The sequence below is a fragment of the Salmo salar genome, chromosome ssa09 (genome assembly GCF_905237065.1).
Source record: "Salmo salar chromosome ssa09, Ssal_v3.1, whole genome shotgun sequence".
In the NCBI taxonomy this organism is placed as follows: domain Eukaryota; kingdom Metazoa; phylum Chordata; class Actinopteri; order Salmoniformes; family Salmonidae; genus Salmo; species Salmo salar.
This window is the reverse complement of record NC_059450.1, coordinates 156,490,309-156,509,657: the sequence shown is the minus strand read 5'-3', so window position 1 is coordinate 156,509,657 and position 19,349 is coordinate 156,490,309. Positions and strand designations below refer to the sequence as shown.

General features: G+C 36.8%; 1 protein-coding gene across 5 annotated transcripts in view; it reads left to right on the top strand.

The window, feature by feature from the left end:
- The window catches only part of ryr1b (ryanodine receptor 1b (skeletal)), a 305,047-nt gene that overhangs the window by 216,559 nt on the left and 69,139 nt on the right, over positions 1 to 19,349 (top strand). For all 5 annotated transcript variants that reach the window (XM_045724892.1, XM_045724889.1, XM_045724890.1 and 2 more), the window contains 8 exons: positions 7,507 to 7,677; positions 7,843 to 7,902; positions 9,444 to 9,578; positions 9,741 to 9,853; positions 13,433 to 13,529; positions 13,764 to 13,879; positions 14,148 to 14,199; positions 14,817 to 14,885. In XM_045724892.1, coding sequence (XP_045580848.1) covers positions 7,507 to 7,677; positions 7,843 to 7,902; positions 9,444 to 9,578; positions 9,741 to 9,853; positions 13,433 to 13,529; positions 13,764 to 13,879; positions 14,148 to 14,199; positions 14,817 to 14,885 — 813 coding nt within the window. The remainder of the gene's footprint in view (positions 1 to 7,506; positions 7,678 to 7,842; positions 7,903 to 9,443; positions 9,579 to 9,740; positions 9,854 to 13,432; positions 13,530 to 13,763; positions 13,880 to 14,147; positions 14,200 to 14,816; positions 14,886 to 19,349) is intronic.

The following is a 19,349-nucleotide window of genomic DNA, read 5'->3' as shown; positions in this document are numbered from 1 at the left end:
TCTGCAGCAGAGACTGAAACATGGACATTCGAATAAGGTCTTCCTAGGATGGCTTTACTGTGAAATGACGTGTGTGTCTTAATGTAGCTTATGTGTGTGAGTACGAGGGTCTGGAGAGCCTTGATGAAAGCTCTCTGCCGTAGATCGAAGTGCTGGGTTTCATGGCACTCGGCTCAGCACTGGGCTATAGTACGTCAACGACTGCTGCTGCTGTCCAGTCCCATGGGCTGACCTTGGTTTGAGGATTTTCCGATGAGTTTGCCTTCTGACGGTTCCTGATTGGCTAATGATGACGGAGTGTTGCTCACTCTACTTTGTTGATGTTTGTTTTGTTTTGTTGATGTTTGTTTTGTTTTGTTGATGTTTGTTTTGTTTTGTTGATGTTTGTTTTGTTTTGTTGATGTTTGTTTTGTTGATGTTTTGTTTTGTTGATGTTTGTTTTGTTTTGTTGATGTTTGTTTTGTTTTGTTGATGTTTTGTTTTGTTTTGTTGATGTTTGTTTTGTTTTGTTGATGTTTGTTTTGTTTTGTTGATGTTTGTTTTGTTTTGTTGATGTTTTGTTTTGTTGATGTTTGTTTTGTTGATGTTTGTTTTGTTTTGTTGATGTTTGTTTTGTTTTGTTGATGTTTTGTTTTGTTGATGTTTGTTTTGTTTTGTTGATGTTTGTTTTGTTTTGTTGATGTTTTGTTTTGTTTTGTTGATGTTTGTTTTGTTTTGTTGATGTTTTGTTTTGTTTTGTTGATGTTTGTTTTGTTTTGTTGATGTTTGTTTTGTTGATGTTTGTTTTTGTTTTGTTGATGTTTGTTTTGTTTTGTTGATGTTTGTTTTGTTTTGCTGATGTTTGTTTTGTTTTGTTGATGTTTGTTTTGTTGATGTTTGTTTTGTTTTGTTGATGTTTGTTTTGTTTTGTTGATGTTTGTCTCGTTTTTTTATTTTTTTTACAGCTTTGGCGACAAAGTTCACAAATCAGGGGAACTCACAATCAGTCTTCCCTTTGCTCAATCTTTCCATACCTTTAAGTCCTATCGCTGTTGTAGTCACTGTAGTTTACACCTGTAGTCTCCATTACATGTACTTATTACAGTGACTTTCATCTAATTATATACCTTATAAACCTAAAGTATATTATGTTATATACCTTAAACTTAAAGTATAGTCCTGTTATATACCTTATAAACCTAAAGAATATTATGTTATATACCTTATAAACCTAAAGTATATTATGTTATATACCTTAAACTTAAAGTATAGTCCTGTTATATACCTTATAAACTTAAAGAATAGCCCTGTTATATACCTTATAAACCTAAAGTATACTATGTTATATACCTTATAAACCTAAAGTATATTATGTTATATACCTTAAACTTAAAGTATAGTCCTGTTATATACCTTATAAACTTAAAGTATAGCCCTGTTATATACCTTATAAACCTAAAGTATAGTCCTGTTATATACCTTATAAACCTAAAGTATATTATGTTATATACCTTATAAACCTAAAGTATATTATGTTATATACCTTATAAACCTAAAGAATATTATGTTATATAGCTTATAAACCTAAAGTATATTATGTTATATACCTTATAAACCTAAAGTATATTATGCTATATACCTTATAAAACTAAAGTATATTATGCTATATACCTTATAAAACTAAAGTATATTATGTTATATACCTTAAACCTAAAGTATATTATGTTATATACCTTAAACCTAAATTATATTATGTTATATACCTTATAAACCTAAAGTATAGCCCTGTTATATACCTTATAAACCTAAAGTATATTATGTTATATACCTTATAAACCTAATGTATATTATGTTATATACCTTATAAACCTAAAGTATATTATGTTATATACCTTATAAACCTAAAGTATAGTCCTGTTATATACCTTATAAACTTAAAGTATATTATGTTATATACCTTATAAACCTAAAGTATAGCCCTGTTATATACCTTATAAACCTAAAGTATATTATGTTATATACCTTATAAACCTAAAGTATATTATGTTATATACCTTATAAACTTAAAGTATATTATGCTATATACCTTATAAAACTAAAGTATATTATGCTATATACCTTATAAAACTAAAGTATATTATGTTATATACCTTAAACCTAAAGTATATTATGTTATATACCTTAAACCTAAAGTATATTATGTTATATACCTTATAAACTTAAAGTATATTATGTTATATACCTTATAAACCTAAAGAATATTATGTTATATACCTTAAACCTAAAGTATATTATGTTATATACCTTATAAACTTAAAGAATATTATGTTATATACCTTAAACCTAAAGTATATTATGTTATATACCTTAAACCTAAAGTATATTATGTTATATACCTTATAAACTTAAAGTATATTATGTTATATACCTTATAAACCTAAAGAATATTATGTTATATACCTTAAACCTAAAGTATATTATGTTATATACCTTATAAACTTAAAGAATATTATGTTATATACCTTAAACCTAAAGTATATTATGTTATATACCTTATAAACCTAAAGTATAGCCCTGTTATATACCTTATAAACCTAAAGTATATTATGTTATATACCTTATAAACCTAAAGTATATTATGTTATATACCTTATAAACCTAAAGTATAGTCCTGTTATATACCTTATAAACTTAAAGTATATTATGTTATATACCTTATAAACCTAAAGTATAGCCCTGTTATATACCTTATAAACCTAAAGTATATTATGTTATATACCTTATAAACCTAAAGTATATTATGTTATATACCTTATAAACTTAAAGTATATTATGCTATATACCTTATAAACCTAAAGAATATTATGTTATATAGCTTATAAACCTAAAGTATATTATGTTATATACCTTATAAACCTAAAGTATATTATGCTATATACCTTATAAAACTAAAGTATATTATGCTATATACCTTATAAAACTAAAGTATATTATGTTATATACCTTAAACCTAAAGTATATTATGTTATATACCTTAAACCTAAAGTATATTATGTTATATACCTTATAAACCTAAAGTATAGCCCTGTTATATACCTTATAAACCTAAAGTATATTATGTTATATACCTTATAAACCTAATGTATATTATGTTATATACCTTATAAACCTAAAGTATATTATGTTATATACCTTATAAACCTAAAGTATAGTCCTGTTATATACCTTATAAACTTAAAGTATATTATGTTATATACCTTATAAACCTAAAGTATAGCCCTGTTATATACCTTATAAACCTAAAGTATATTATGTTATATACCTTATAAACCTAAAGTATATTATGTTATATACCTTATAAACTTAAAGTATATTATGCTATATACCTTATAAAACTAAAGTATATTATGCTATATACCTTATAAAACTAAAGTATATTATGTTATATACCTTAAACCTAAAGTATATTATGTTATATACCTTAAACCTAAAGTATATTATGTTATATACCTTATAAACTTAAAGTATATTATGTTATATACCTTATAAACCTAAAGAATATTATGTTATATACCTTAAACCTAAAGTATATTATGTTATATACCTTATAAACTTAAAGAATATTATGTTATATACCTTAAACCTAAAATATATTATGTTATATACCTTAAACCTAAAGTATATTATGTTATATACCTTATAAACTTAAAGTATATTATGTTATATACCTTATAAACCTAAAGAATATTATGTTATATACCTTAAACCTAAAGTATATTATGTTATATACCTTATAAACTTAAAGAATATTATGTTATATACCTTAAACCTAAAGTATATTATGTTATATACCTTATAAACCTAAAGTATAGCCCTGTTATATACCTTATAAACCTAAAGTATATTATGTTATATACCTTATAAACCTAAAGTATATTATGTTATATACCTTATAAACCTAAAGTATAGTCCTGTTATATACCTTATAAACTTAAAGTATATTATGTTATATACCTTATAAACCTAAAGTATAGCCCTGTTATATACCTTATAAACCTAAAGTATATTATGTTATATACCTTATAAACCTAAAGTATATTGTGTTATATACCTTATAAACTTAAAGTATATTATGCTATATACCTTATAAAACTAAAGTATATTATGCTATATACCTTATAAAACTAAAGTATATTATGTTATATACCTTAAACCTAAAGTATATTATGTTATATACCTTAAACCTAAAGTATATTATGTTATATACCTTATAAACTTAAAGTATATTATGTTATATACCTTATAAACCTAAAGAATATTATGTTATATACCTTAAACCTAAAGTATATTATGTTATATACCTTATAAACTTAAAGAATATTATGTTATATACCTTATAAACCTAAAGTATATTATGTTATATACCTTATAAACCTAAAGTATAGTCTTGTTATATACCTTATAAACTTAAAGTATATTATGTTATATACCTTATAAACCTAAAGTATAGCCCTGTTATATACCTTATAAACCTAAAGTATATTATGTTATATACCTTATATTATGTTATATACCTTATAAACTTAAAGTATATTATGTTATATACCTTATAAACCTAAAGTATAGTCCTGTTATATACCTTATAAACTTAAAGTATATTATGTTATATACCTTAAACCTAAAGTATATTATGTTATATACCTTAAACCTAAAGTATATTATGTTATATACCTTATAAACTTAAAGTATATTATGTTATATACCTTATAAACCTAAAGAATATTATGTTATATACCTTAAACCTAAAGTATATTATGTTATATACCTTATAAACTTAAAGTATATTATGTTATATACCTTATAAACCTAAAGTATACTATGTTATATACCTTATAAACCTAAAGTATATTATGTTATATACCTTTTAAACCCAAAGTGGAGCCATGTTATATACCTTATAAACCTTAGAAGGCTCATCTATTCTAATCTTCACAGTGATCTTTCCTGGTACCACTCCAGAGTTTCGGAACCACAAAGTTGTCCAAGTAATATACAAATAAATGAAGAATAAATATGTAGCATTATGAATATACCGTTTTATGGCATTATGTAGAGGCATTAAATAGGTTAAGTTGTATATTGTTTTTTTAGCCGACCAGTAAGGGATATTTAAGGCCTGCTATCCCATTTCCTCTCCTCAGCTGTCAGATGGTCATTACTGAAGGAGCCTCTGTTATCTGATCAGTGGTCAGAAATCAGGGGTAATGGAGCTGACCCCAAAGACTGCTGCTATACCTGGTGTGGAGTGGTGGGCTGGGCCTAGCAGAACCCTACTGCACTACTAACACAGGACTGCATTGACTACATAGAACAGCTCTCCCTTGACGAGATAGAGCTCTCCATTGACTAGATAGAACAGCTCTCCATTGACTAGATAGAACAGCTCTCCATTGACTAGATAGAGCAGCTCTCCCTTGACTAGGTAGAGCAGCTCTCCATTGACAAGGTAGAGGAGCTCTCCATTGACTAGATAAAACAGCTCTCCCTTGACTAGATAGAGCAGCGCTCCATTGACTAGATAGAGGAGCTCTCCCTTGACTAGGTAGAGCAGCTCTCCCTTGACTAGGTAGAGGAGCTCTCCATTGACTAGGTAGAGGAGCTCTCCATTGACTAGGTAGAGGAGCTCTCCATTGACTAGATAGAGCAGCTCTCCCTTGACTAGGTAGAGCAGCTCTCCCTTGACTAGGTAGAGCAGCTCTCCCTTGACTAGGTAGAGCAGCTCTCCCTTGACTAGGTAGAGCAGCTCTCCCTTGGCTAGGTAGAGGAGCTCTCCCTTGGCTAGGTAGAGGAGCTCTCCATTGACTAGATAGAGGAGCTCTCCCTTGACTAGATAGAGCAGCTCTCCCTTGACTAGGTAGAGGAGCTCTCCATTGACTAGGTAGAGCAGCTCTCCCTTGACTAGATAGAGGAGCTCTCCCTTGACTAGATAGATCAGCTCTCCCTTGACTAGATAGAGCAGCTCTCCAATGACTAGGCAGAGCAGCTCTCCAATGACTAGGCAGAGCAGCTCTCCAATGACTAGGTAGAGCAGCTCTCCCTTGACTAGGTAGAGCAGCTCTCCCTTGACTAGGTAGAGCAGCTCTCCCTTGACTAGGTAGAGGAGCTCTCCCTTGACTAGATAGAGGAGCTCTCCCTTGACTAGGTAGAGGAGCTCTCCCTTGACTAGGTAGAGGAGCTCTCCCTTGACTAGGTAGATGAGCTCTCCAATGACTAGGTAGATGAGCTCTCCCTTGACTAGGTAGAGGAGCTCTCCCTTGACTAGGTAGAGGAGCTCTCCCTTGACTAGGTAGAGGAGCTCTCCCTTGACTAGGTAGAGGAGCTCTCCCTTGACTAGGTTGAGCAGCTCCCCATTGACTAGGTAGAGCAGCTCTCCCTTGACTAGGTAGAGCAGCTCTCCAATGACTAGGTAGAGGAGCTCTCCCTTGACTAGGTAGAGGAGCTCTCCCTTGACTAGATAGAGCAGCTCCCCCTTGACTAGATAGAGCAGCTCTCCCTTGACTAGGTAGAGGAGCTCTCCTTTGACTAGGTAGAGGAGCTCTCCCTTGACTAGATAGAGGAGCTCTCCCTTGACTAGGTAGAGCAGCTCCCCATTGACTAGGTAGAGCAGCTCTCCCTTGACTAGGTAGAGCAGCTCCCCATTGTCTAGGTAGAGGAGCTCTCCCTTGACTAGATAGAGGAGCTCTCCAATGACTAGGTAGAGCAGCTCTCCAATGACAAGGTAGAGCAGCTCTCCAGCGGACAGACGCAAAGTTAGCACTAACAGCTTCTTACATGCACAAGCTGCATTTTGGTGAGAAAATAAATGTTATGTTTTAGTATTGCTTAGGATTGCAAAATTCCCAAGTTTTCCCAAAATTCTGTTTGGAAGATTCCCAAAATGAGAAGGGATTTAGCAGGAAATCCAGAATCACGTAAACTGGAATTTTGCAACCCTAGTACTGGTGTATTGGTAGATTTTGTGTTTGACGTTAATGATTGCTTTTCTCTTTTTTTCCTTTCCAGCATGTTGCTGTTTTGTTTCTTAGCCCTTAGCCTTGTTCAGTTCAATCACATTTCCCCAATTCCCCACCCCTTTTAAAATGTTTTTAACCTCAACCACCCATAATTAAAGCATATAGCAGCAATGTAGTTTGCTTTCATTTTTGTGAAATGTAATTTCCCTTTAGGGCACCTACCTACATCAGACAGAAATGGGGATATGGGGGTGCCTTGTCTAGTACCTTCCTACAGTAAACATGGGCATAGAGAGCAGCCTTGTCTAGTACCTAAATAAATCAGAAAATGGGGATATTGATGTACCTTGTCTAGTACATACATCAGACGTAAAGACAGAGAGGGGTGGGCAGAGATGGTATTGGCTGACCCAACTCTCTCCTCCTATAGGCTAGAGATGGTATGGTCTCACCCAACTCTCTCCTCCTATAAGCTAGAGATGGTACAGTCTGACCACACTCTCTCCTCCTATAGGCTGGAGGTTCTGACGTGGAGCGTACCAAGAAGAAGCGAAGGGGGGACCGCTATTCGGTGCAGACATCTCTGATCGTAGCAGCGCTGAAGAAAATGCTTCCTATTGGCCTCAACATGTGTTCCCCTGCTGACCAGGAACTGATTAACCTGGCCAAGATACGCTACAGCCTGGTAGTGGAAGACACACGCACACACGCACACACACACACACACACGCACACACACACGCACAAACACAAACACACACACACACAGAAAAACACAAACAAACACACACTCAGAGATCACACATATTTTGCTTTTTAACTTTGATACCTAATGACTGTCCCCTAACAGAAAGACACAGATGAGGAGGTGAGAGAGTTTCTACAGAACAACATGCATCTGCAGGGCAAGGTGAGTAGCACACCTCCACCTAGATTAGGTTTTGTGCCAAACAATACATTACCTGTATATATACAGTACCAGTCAAAAGTTTGGACACACCTGCTCATTAAATTTTTAAATTTTTTTTTAAACTATTTTCTACATTGTAGAATAATAGTGAAAACATCAACACTAGGAAATAACACATATGGAATCATGTAGTAACCAAATAAGTGTTAAACAAATCAAAATATATTTTATATATGAGATTCTTCAAAGTAGCCACCCTTTGCCTTGATGACAGCTTTGCACACTCTTGGCATTCTCGCAACCAGCTTCATCTGGAATGCTTTTCCTACAGTCTTGAAGGAGTTCCCACATATGCTGAGCACTTGTTGGATGCTTTTCCTTCACTCTGCAGAACAACTCATCGAAAAACCATCTCAATTGGGTTGAGGTCGGGTGATTGTGGAAGCCAGGTCATCTGATGCAGCACTCCATCACGCTCCTTCTTGGTCAAATAGCCCTTACACAGACTGGAGGTGTGTTTTGGATTATTGTCCTGTTGAAAAACAAATGATAGTCCCACTAAGCGCAAACCAGATGGGATGGCGTATCACTGCAAAATGCTGTGGTAGCCATGCTGGTTAAGTGTGCCTTGAATTCTAAATAAATCACAGACAGTGTCACCAGAAAAGCACCCCTACACCATCACACCTCCTCCTCCATGCTTCATGGTGGGAACCACACATGCGGAGATCATCCGTTCACCTATTCTGCGTCTCACAAAGACACAGCGGTTGGAGCCAAAAATCTCCAGTTTGGACTCATCAGACCAAAGGACAGATTTCCACCAGTCTAATGTCCATTGCTCGTGTTTCTTGGCCCAAGCAAGTCTCTTCTTATTGGTGTCCTTTAGTAGTGGTTTCTTTGCAGCAATTCGACCATGAAAGCCTGATTCACACAGTCTCCTCTGAACAGTTGATGTTGAGATGTGTCTGTTACTTGAACTCTGTGAAGCATTTATTTGGGCTGCAATTTCTGAGGCTGGTAACTCTAAGGAACTTATCCTCTGCAGCAGAGGTAACTCTGGGTCATCCTTTCCCGTGGTGGTCCTCATGAGGGCCAGTTTCATCATAGTGCTTGATGGTTTTTGCGACTGCACTTGAATAAACTTTAAAAGTTCTTGAAATGTTCCGCGTTGACTGACCTTCATGTCTTAAAGTAATGATGGACTGTCGTTTCCCTTTGCTTATTTGAGCTGCTCTTGCCATAATATGGACTTGGTATTGGCTACTTTGAAGAATCTCAAATATAAAATATATTTTGATTTGTTTAACACTTTTTTGGTTACTACGCGATTCCATATGTGTTATTTCATAATTTTGATGTCTTCACTAATATTCTACAATGTAGAAAATAGTAAAAATAAAGTAAAACTTTTCACTGGTACTTATATATATATATATATATGGGATTAGTATTTCAATGTCGTTGGTCTATACTGTGTGTGCTGTGCTGTGCATGTGGTGTCCATGTGGTGTGTTTGTTGACTCTTTGGCTGTGTGTAGGTGGAGGACCCGTCAATGCGCTGGCAGATGGCGCTGTATAAGGAGACGTCAGGGAAGGCTGAGGACGCTGAGGACCCTGAGAAGGTGGTCAAGAGAGTCCAGGAGGTCTCCGCTGTCCTCTACCACATAGAGGTGGTGAGTACTGTATTCACTCACATACACACACACACCTTTCACACCAGAAGTTTTCACGAACTTGTCATCTGTCCAGGGAAACTCTTGACCCTTGTGATAATCTCTCTCCATATATAGAGATTAATATATATATATTAATATAATCTCTATATCTCTCCCCAGACGGAGCACCCGTACAAGTCTAAGAAGATGGTTTGGCACAAGCTGCTTTCTAAACAACGACGCAAAGCTGTTGTGGCCTGCTTCAGGATGTCACCCCTCTACAACATCCCCAGGTAATCACAATCAAACTCTTCACTACTGCATATCTGTGTAGTAATAGGTTAGTGTGCCTTTTTGTTGTGATTTTTGGTCTCATTTCTAAGTAATTTCTCGGTATTTTGTATTTTTCTGGGATAGATCCGACATTTGCCCGAAATAAGTATCAGATCACAATTCATGCGTAATTTCTATTCATGTAACAAAATATCTGATTGGAGGACTTGGAGGAGGAAAAATAGAATAAAACTATTTTAATTCTATTTTTACAGCTATTTGTCATATGACGGCAAGGTACATGTAATGTACAGATTAAATATATATACAGTGCATTCAGGAAGTATTCAGACCCCTTGACTTCTTTTCCACATTTTGTTACTTTACAGCCTTATTCTAAAATGTATTAAATTGTTGTTTTTCCTCATCAATCTACACACAATACCCCATAATGACAAAGCAAAAACAGGTTTTAGAATTTGTTGTTAAAAAAAAAAACCTTTTTGTTTAAGCACCTTTGGCAGCGATTACAGCATTGAGTCTTCTTGGGTATGACGCTACAAGCTGCAGATCCTCTCAAGCTCTGTTAGGTTGGATGGGGAGCGTCGCTGCACAGCTATTTTCAGGTCTTTCCAGAGATGTTCGATCGGGTTCAAGTCCGGGCTCTGGCTGGGCCACTCAAGGACATTCAGAGACTTGTCCCGAAGCCACTCCTGCGTTGTCTTGGCTGTGTGCTTAGGGTTGTTGTCCTGTTGGAAGTTAAACCTTCCCCCCAGTCTGAGGGCCTGAGTGCTCTTGAGCAGGTTTTCATCAAGGATCTCTCTGTACCTTGCTCTGTTTATCTTTCCCTCGATCCTGACTAGTCTCCCAGTCCCTGCTGCTGAAGAACATCCCCACAGCATGATGCTGCCACCACTATGCTTCACCATAGAGATGGTCCCAGGTTTCCTCCTGATGTGACGCTTGGCATTCAGGCCAAAGAGTTCAATCTTGGTTTCATCAGACCAGAGAGTCTTATTTCTCATGGTCTGAGAGTAATTTAGGTGCCTTTTGGCAAACTCCAAGCGGGCTGTCGTGCCTTTTATCTAGGTGTGGCTTCCGTCTGGCCACTCTACCATAAAGGCCTGATTGGTGGAGTTCTGCAGAGATGGTTGTCCTTTTGGAATGTTCTCCTCTCTCTACAGAGGAACTCTGGAGCTTTGTCAGAGTGACCATCGAGTTCATGGTCACCTCCCTGACCAAGGCCCCTCTCTCCAATTGCTCAGTTTGGCCGGGAAGAGTCTTGGCAGTTCCAAACTTCTTCCATTTAAGAATGATGGAGGCCACTGCAGACATTTTTTGGTACCCTTCCCCAGATCTTTGCCTCGACACAATCCTGTCTTGGAGCTCTATGGACAATTTCTTCTACCTCATGGCTTGGTTTTTGCTCTGACATGCATTGTCAACTGTGGGACCTTATAGACACATTTTTGCCTTTCCAAATCACGTCCAATCAATTGAATTTACCACAGGTTGACTCATATCCAGTTGTAGAAACATCTCAAGGATGATCAATGGAAACAGTATGCACATGAGCTCAATTTCTAGTCTCATAGCAAAGGGTCTGAATACTCATGTAATTAAGGCATTTCTGTTTTTTATTTTTAATACATTTGCAAGAATTTCTAAAAACCTGTTTTCACTTTGTCATTATGGAGTATTGTGTGCATCACACAAAAATTGTAAAGCACCCTTTACTTGTTCTACCAGCCGACCAATCAGCTTGCTGCCGGCTCTTAGCAAACAATGTTATTTCTCTGTGAACCAATGAACAACATACTTTCAGCATGCTTATAGAGGGCACTCAACATGCACTGCACTGACACAAAGGACTGATGATTGGCTGAAAGAAATTGATAATAAGAAGATGGAGGGAGCTGTACTGTTAGACTTTAGTGTGGCCTTTGATACACTACATGACCAAAAGTATGTGGACACCTGCTCTTTGAACATCTCATTCCAAAAATCATGGGCATTAATATGGAGTTGGTCCCCCCTTTGCTGCTATAACAGCCTCCACTCTTCTGGGAAGGCTTTCCACTAGATGTTGGAACATTGCTGCGGGGACTTGCTTCCATTCAGCCACAAGAGCATTAGTGAAGTCGGGCACTGATGTTGGGCGATTAGGCCTGGCTCGCAGTCGGCGTTCCAATTCATAATTCATCCCAAAGGTGTTTGATGGGGTTGAGGTCAGGGTTCCGTGCAGGCCTGTCAAGTTCTGCCACACTGATCTCAACAATCCATTTCTGTATGGACCTCGCTTTGTGCACGGGGGCATTGTCATGCTGAAACAGGAAAGGTCTTTTCCCAAACTGTTTACACCAAGTTGGAAGCACAGAATCATCTAGAATGCCATCGCGTTAAGAACTAAGGGTCCTAGTCCGAACCATGAAAAACAGCCCCAGACCATTATTCCTCCTCCACCAAACTTTACAGTTAGCACTATACATTTGGGCAGGTAGCGTTCTCCTGGCATCTGCCAAACCCAGATTAGTCCGTCGGACTGACAGATGGTGAAGCGTGATTCATAACTCCAGAGAATGCGTTTCCACTGCTCCAGACTCCAATGGCGGCGAGCTTTACACCACTCCAGCCAACGCTTGGCATTGCACATGGTGATCTTAGGTTTGTGTGCGGCTGCTCGGCCATGGAAACAGTTATTGTGCTGACGTTGCCTCCACTCGGTACTGAGTGTTGCAACTTAGTGGCCTACCACTTCCCAACTGAGCCGTTGTTGCTCCTAGACATTTCCACTTCACAATAACAGCACGTACAGTTGACCATGGTAGCTCTAACAGGGCAGAAATTTGACGAACTTGTAACGATATAGGGTGAGACCCAGATGCAGACACGGGAGGCAGATGGTTTGAGTCTCTGATATTTATTATAATCCTAGGGGCAGGCAAGAGATAGGTCATGGACATGCAAAATATCATAAACCAGGTCAGAGTCCAGGAGGTACAGAGTGGCAGGAAGGCTCGAGGTCAGGGCAGGCAGAATGGTCAGGCAGGCGGGCTCAGAGTCAGGACAGGCGAGGGTCAAAACCGGGAGGACTAGAAAAACGGAGATAAGGAAAAAGCAGGAGCACGAAAAAACACGCTGGTTGACTTGACAAGACGAACTGGCAACAGACAAACAGAGAACACAGGAATAAATACCCAGGGACTAATCGGGAAAACAGGTGACACCTGGAAATGGGTGGAGACAATCACAAAGACAGGTGAAACAGATCACGGCGTGACAGAACTGACTTGTTGGAAAGTTGGCATCCTATGACGGTGCCACGTTGAAAGTCACTGAGCTCTTCAGCAAGGCCATTCTACTGCCAATGCTTGTTTAAGGAGATTGCATGGCTGTGTGCTCGATTTTATACACCTGCCAGCAACGGATGTGGCTAAAATAGCCAAATCCACTCATTTGAAGGGGTGGCCACATACTCTTGTGTATGTATATATATATATATATATATATATATATATATATAGTGTAACATGATTTTTTGTTGACGCTTGGTATGCGGTGTAACTTCCTTTGTTGTCACTTCCTGTTCTCTCCAACAGGCACCGGGGGTCCAACATGTTCCTGAATGGGTACAAAAGGAACTGGCTGCAGACTGAAGGATACCAGTTTGAAGACCGCATGATCGACGACTTGTCTGTGAGGGCTTTTCTCCTCGGCTGTGTTGTTTTATATTAGCAACAGTACTCCGTAGAAAATATAGTAATAATTGTATACTACTATATACTGTATTATTGTCATCTTTGTGAGTCTTCGGCATCTTTCTGTAAGGATTTTGTGTTTGTGTGTGTGTGTGTGTGTGTGTGTGTGTGTGTGTGTGTGTGTGTGTGTGTGTGTGTGTGTGTGTGTGTGTGTGTGTGTGTGTGTGTGTAGAAAGCCATGGAGGAGGAGGAGCTGGGAGAGGAGGGAGAGGAGGAGGCAGAAACTAAACCCGACCCTCTGCATCAGCTCATCCTACACTTCAGCCGGACTGCTCTCACAGAGAAGAGGTGAGGCCACCTCCCTCCCTCCCTCCCTCCCTCCCTCCCTCCCTCCCTCCCTCCCTCCCTCCCTCCCTCCCTCCCTCCCTCCCTCCCTCCCTCAACCTGTCACTACAAACGGAGACAAGGGAGAGAAGGAGGAGCATGTCTGTTGTTGACCTATAATCAATTATTCATATCCAACGACTTCTGTATGTAAAACAGTCAAAACCTTCACTTAAGTGTTTCTCAGTTTGTTTGATGGCTAAACATTGTCCTGTTTTCTCTGTTGTTGCAGCAAACTGGAAGTAGACTACTTATACATGGCTTATGCTGATATTATGGCCAAGGTAACATACTGGTTCCCTACTAGATTTGAACTTAATCTCGTGTGCTGTGTTGTATTAGACGTGCTGCTAACTCTCCACCTTCTCTTCTACTTCTATTTCTCTCTTACTCACTCTTTCCTTCTCTCTCTCCCCCCTCTCCCCTCTCCCTTCTGCCCGCTCTCTCTCTCCACTCTCCCTTCTCCCCACTCTCTCTCTCACCACTCTCTCTCTCTCCCCTCTCCCTTCTCCCCACTCTCTCTCTCTCCCCACTCTCTCTCTCCCCCCTCTCCCCTCTCCCTTCTGCCCCATCTCCCTTCTCCCCACTCTCTCTCTCTCTCTCCTCTCCCTTCTGCCCCATCTCCCTCCTCCCCACTCTCTCTCTCTCTCTCTCTCCCCTCTCCCTTCTCCCCCATCTCCCTTCTCCCCACTCTCTCTCTCCCCTCTCCCTTCTCCCCACTCTCTCTCCCCCATCTCCCTTCTCCCCACTCTCTCTCTCACCACTCTCTCTCTCACCACTCTCCCTTCTCCCCACTCTCTCTCTCCCCGCTCTCTCTCCCCTCTCCCTTCTCCCCTCTCTCTCTCTCTCTCCCTCCCCTTTTACTCTCCCCCTCTCTCTTTCTCTCCCCTTCTCTCTCCAGAGTTGCCACATCGGTGAGGAAGAGGAGGGGGAAGAGGAGGAGGCCTTTGAAGTGACCCAGACTGAGATGGTATGATGGGAAGGGGGGGCCGAGGGGGGGCATGCTTTGCAGCAGAGCCGGTTACTCTCTCACGCACGCACACAACTCCCCAAGTGTCACACACAGTCTTCTCTTCCAGTCTTCTCTGTCCGTTCCATCTCTCTATCGATCCCTCTATTCCTCACACAATTACCAGACCTGTTTATCTCAAGCCTACTTTGGTGGACTGATTTGTGCATTCCTTAGCTTGACTGCTGTGTGCGTCTCTGTTTTGGAATGTAATAATAGTCTGTTTCTACAGTGCACGAAGATGGTGCAATGAAAGACAACAAAACAGGAACAGAAAAAATATTACAATTTGTTCTGTAAGATTGATAACTATTATCACTAGACCTGTAGAATGATAACTATTATCACTAGACCTGTAGAATGATAACTATTATCACTAGACCTGTAGAATGATAATAACTATTATCACTAGACCTGTAGAATGATAACTATTATCACTAGACCTGTAGAATGATAATAACTATTATCACTAGACCTGTAGAATGATAACTATTATCACTAGACCTGTAGAATGATGATAACTATTATCACTAGACCTGTAGAATGATAACTATTATCACTAGACCTGTAGAATGATAATAACTATTATCACTAGACCTGTAGAATGATAACTATTATCACTAGACCTGTAGAATGATAATCTATTATCACTAGACCTGTAGAATGATAATACTATTATCACTAGACCTGTAGAATGATAACTATTATCACTAGACCTGTAGAATGATAAAACTATTATCACTAGACCTGTAGAATGATAACTATTATCACTAGACCTGTAGAATGATAACTATTATCACTAGACCTGTAGAATGATAATAACTATTATCACTAGACCTGTAGAATGATAATAACTATTATCACTAGACCTGTAGAATGATAATCTATTATCACTAGACCTGTAGAATGATAACTATTATCACTAGACCTGTAGAATGATAACTATTATCACTAGACCTGTAGAATGATAACTATTATCACTAGACCTGTAGAATGATAATAACTATTATCACTAGACCTGTAGAATGATAATACTATTATCACTAGACCTGTAGAATGATAACTATTATCACTAGACCTGTAGAATGATAACTATTATCACTAGACCTGTAGAATGATAATAACTATTATCACTAGACCTGTAGAATGATAACTATTATCACTAGACCTGTAGAATGATAACTATTATCACTAGACCTGTAGAATGATAACTATTATCACTAGACCTGTAGAATGATAATAACTATTATCACTAGACCTGTAGAATGATAACTATTATCACTAGACCTGTAGAATGATAACTATTATCACTAGACCTGTAGAATGATAACTATTATCACTAGACCTGTAGAATGATAATAACTATTATCACTAGACCTGTAGAATGATAATAACTATTATCACTAGACCTGTAGAATGATAACTATTATCACTAGACCTGTAGAATGATAACTATTATCACTAGACCTGTAGAATGATAATAACTATTATCACTAGACCTGTAGAATGATAACTATTATCACTAGACCTGTAGAATGATAACTATTATCACTAGACCTGTAGAATGATAACTATTATCACTAGACCTGTAGAATGATAATAACTATTATCACTAGACCTGTAGAATGATAACTATTATCACTAGACCTGTAGAATGATAATAACTATTATCACTAGACCTGTAGAATGATAATAACTATTATCACTAGACCTGTAGAATGATAACTATTATCACTAGACCTGTAGAATGATAACTATTATCACTAGACCTGTAGAATGATAACTATTATCACTAGACCTGTAGAATGATAACTATTATCACTAGACCTGTAGAATGATAACTATTATCACTAGACCTGTAGATTGATAACTATTATCACTAGACCTGTAGAATGATAATAACTATTATCACTAGACCTGTAGAATGATAATAACTATTATCACTAGACCTGTAGAATGATAACTATTATCACTAGACCTGTAGAATGATAATAACTATTATCACTAGACCTGTAGAATGATAACTATTATCACTAGACCTGTAGAATGATAACTATTATCACTAGACCTGTAGAATGATAACTATTATCACTAGACCTGTAGAATGATAATAACTATTATCACTAGACCTGTAGAATGATAACTATTATCACTAGACCTGTAGAATGATAACTATTATCACTAGACCTGTAGAATGATAACTATTATCACTAGACCTGTAGAATGATAATAACTATTATCACTAGACCTGTAGAATGATAATACTATTATCACTAGACCTGTAGAATGATAACTATTATCACTAGACCTGTAGAATGATAACTATTATCACTAGACCTGTAGAATGATAATAACTATTATCACTAGACCTGTAGAATGATAACTATTATCACTAGACCTGTAGAATGATAACTATTATCACTAGACCTGTAGAATGATAACTATTATCACTAGACCTGTAGAATGATAACTATTATCACTAGACCTGTAGAATGATAATACTATTATCACTAGACCTGTAGAATGATAACTATTATCACTAGACCTGTAGAATGATAATAACTATTATCACTAGACCTGTAGAATGATAATAACTATTATCACTAGACCTGTAGAATGATAACTATTATCACTAGACCTGTAGAATGATAACTATTATCACTAGACCTGTAGAATGATAACTATTATCACTAGACCTGTAGAATGATAACTATTATCACTAGACCTGTAGAATGATAACTATTATCACTAGACCTGTAGAATGATAATACTACTATCACCAGACCTGTAGAATGATAATAACTATTATCACTAGACCTGTAGAATGATAACTACTATCACTAGACCTGTAGAATGATAATAACTATTATCACTAGACCTGTAGAATGATAATAACTATTATCACTAGACCTGTAGAATGATAACTATTATCACTAGACCTGTAGAATGATAACTACTATCACTAGACCTGTAGAATGATAATAACTATTATCACTAGACCTGTAGAATGATAATAACTATTATCACTAGACCTGTAGAATGATAACTATTATCACTAGACCTGTAGAATGATAACTATTATCACTAGACCTGTAGAATGATAATAACTATTATCACTAGACCTGTAGAATGATAACTATTATCACTAGACCTGTAGAATGATAATAACTATTATCACTAGACCTGTAGAATGATAACTATTATCACTAGACCTGTAGAATGATAATACCTATTATCACTAGACCTGTAGAATGATAACTATTATCACTAGACCTGTAGAATGATAACTATTATCACTAGACCTGTAGAATGATGATAACTATTATCACTAGACCTGTAGAATGATAACTATTATCACTAGACCTGTAGAATGATAACTATTATCACTAGACCTGTAGAATGATAACTATTATCACTAGACCTGTAGAATGATAACTATTATCACTAGACCTGTAGAATGATAACTATTATCACTAGACCTGTAGAATGATGATAACTATTATCACTAGACCTGTAGAATGATAATAACTATTATCACTAGACCTGTAGAATGATAACTATTATCACTAGACCTGTAGAATGATAACTATTATCACCAGACCTGTAGAATGATAACTATTATCACTAGACCTGTAGAATGATGATAACTATTATCACTAGACCTGTAGAATGATGATAACTATTATCACTAGACCTGTAGAATGATGATAACTATTATCACTAGACCTGTAGAATGATAACTATTATCACTAGACCTGTAGAATGATAACTATTATCACTAGACCTGTAGAATGATAATAACTATTATCACTAGACCTGTAGAATGATAATAACTATTATCACTAGACCTGTAGAATGATAACTATTATCACTAGACCTGTAGAATGATAACTATTATCACTAGACCTGTAGAATGATAATAACTATTATCACTAGACCTGTAGAATGATAATAACTATTATCACTAGACCTGTAGAATGATAACTATTATCACTAGACCTGTAGAATGATAACTATTATCACTAGACCTGTAGAATGATAATAACTATTATCACCAGACCTGTAGAATGATAATAACTATTATCACTAGACCTGTAGAATGATAATAACTATTATCACTAGACCTGTAGAATGATAACTATTATCACTAGACCTGTAGAATGATAACTATTATCACCAGACCTGTAGAATGATAATAACTATTATCACTAGACCTGTAGAATGATAACTATTATCACTAGACCTGTAGAATGATAACTATTATCACTAGACCTGTAGAATGATAACTATTATCACTAGACCTGTAGAATGATAACTATTATCACTAGACCTGTAGAATGATAACTATTATCACTAGACCTGTAGAATGATAACTATTATCACTAGACCTGTAGAATGATAACTACTATCACTAGACCTGTAGAA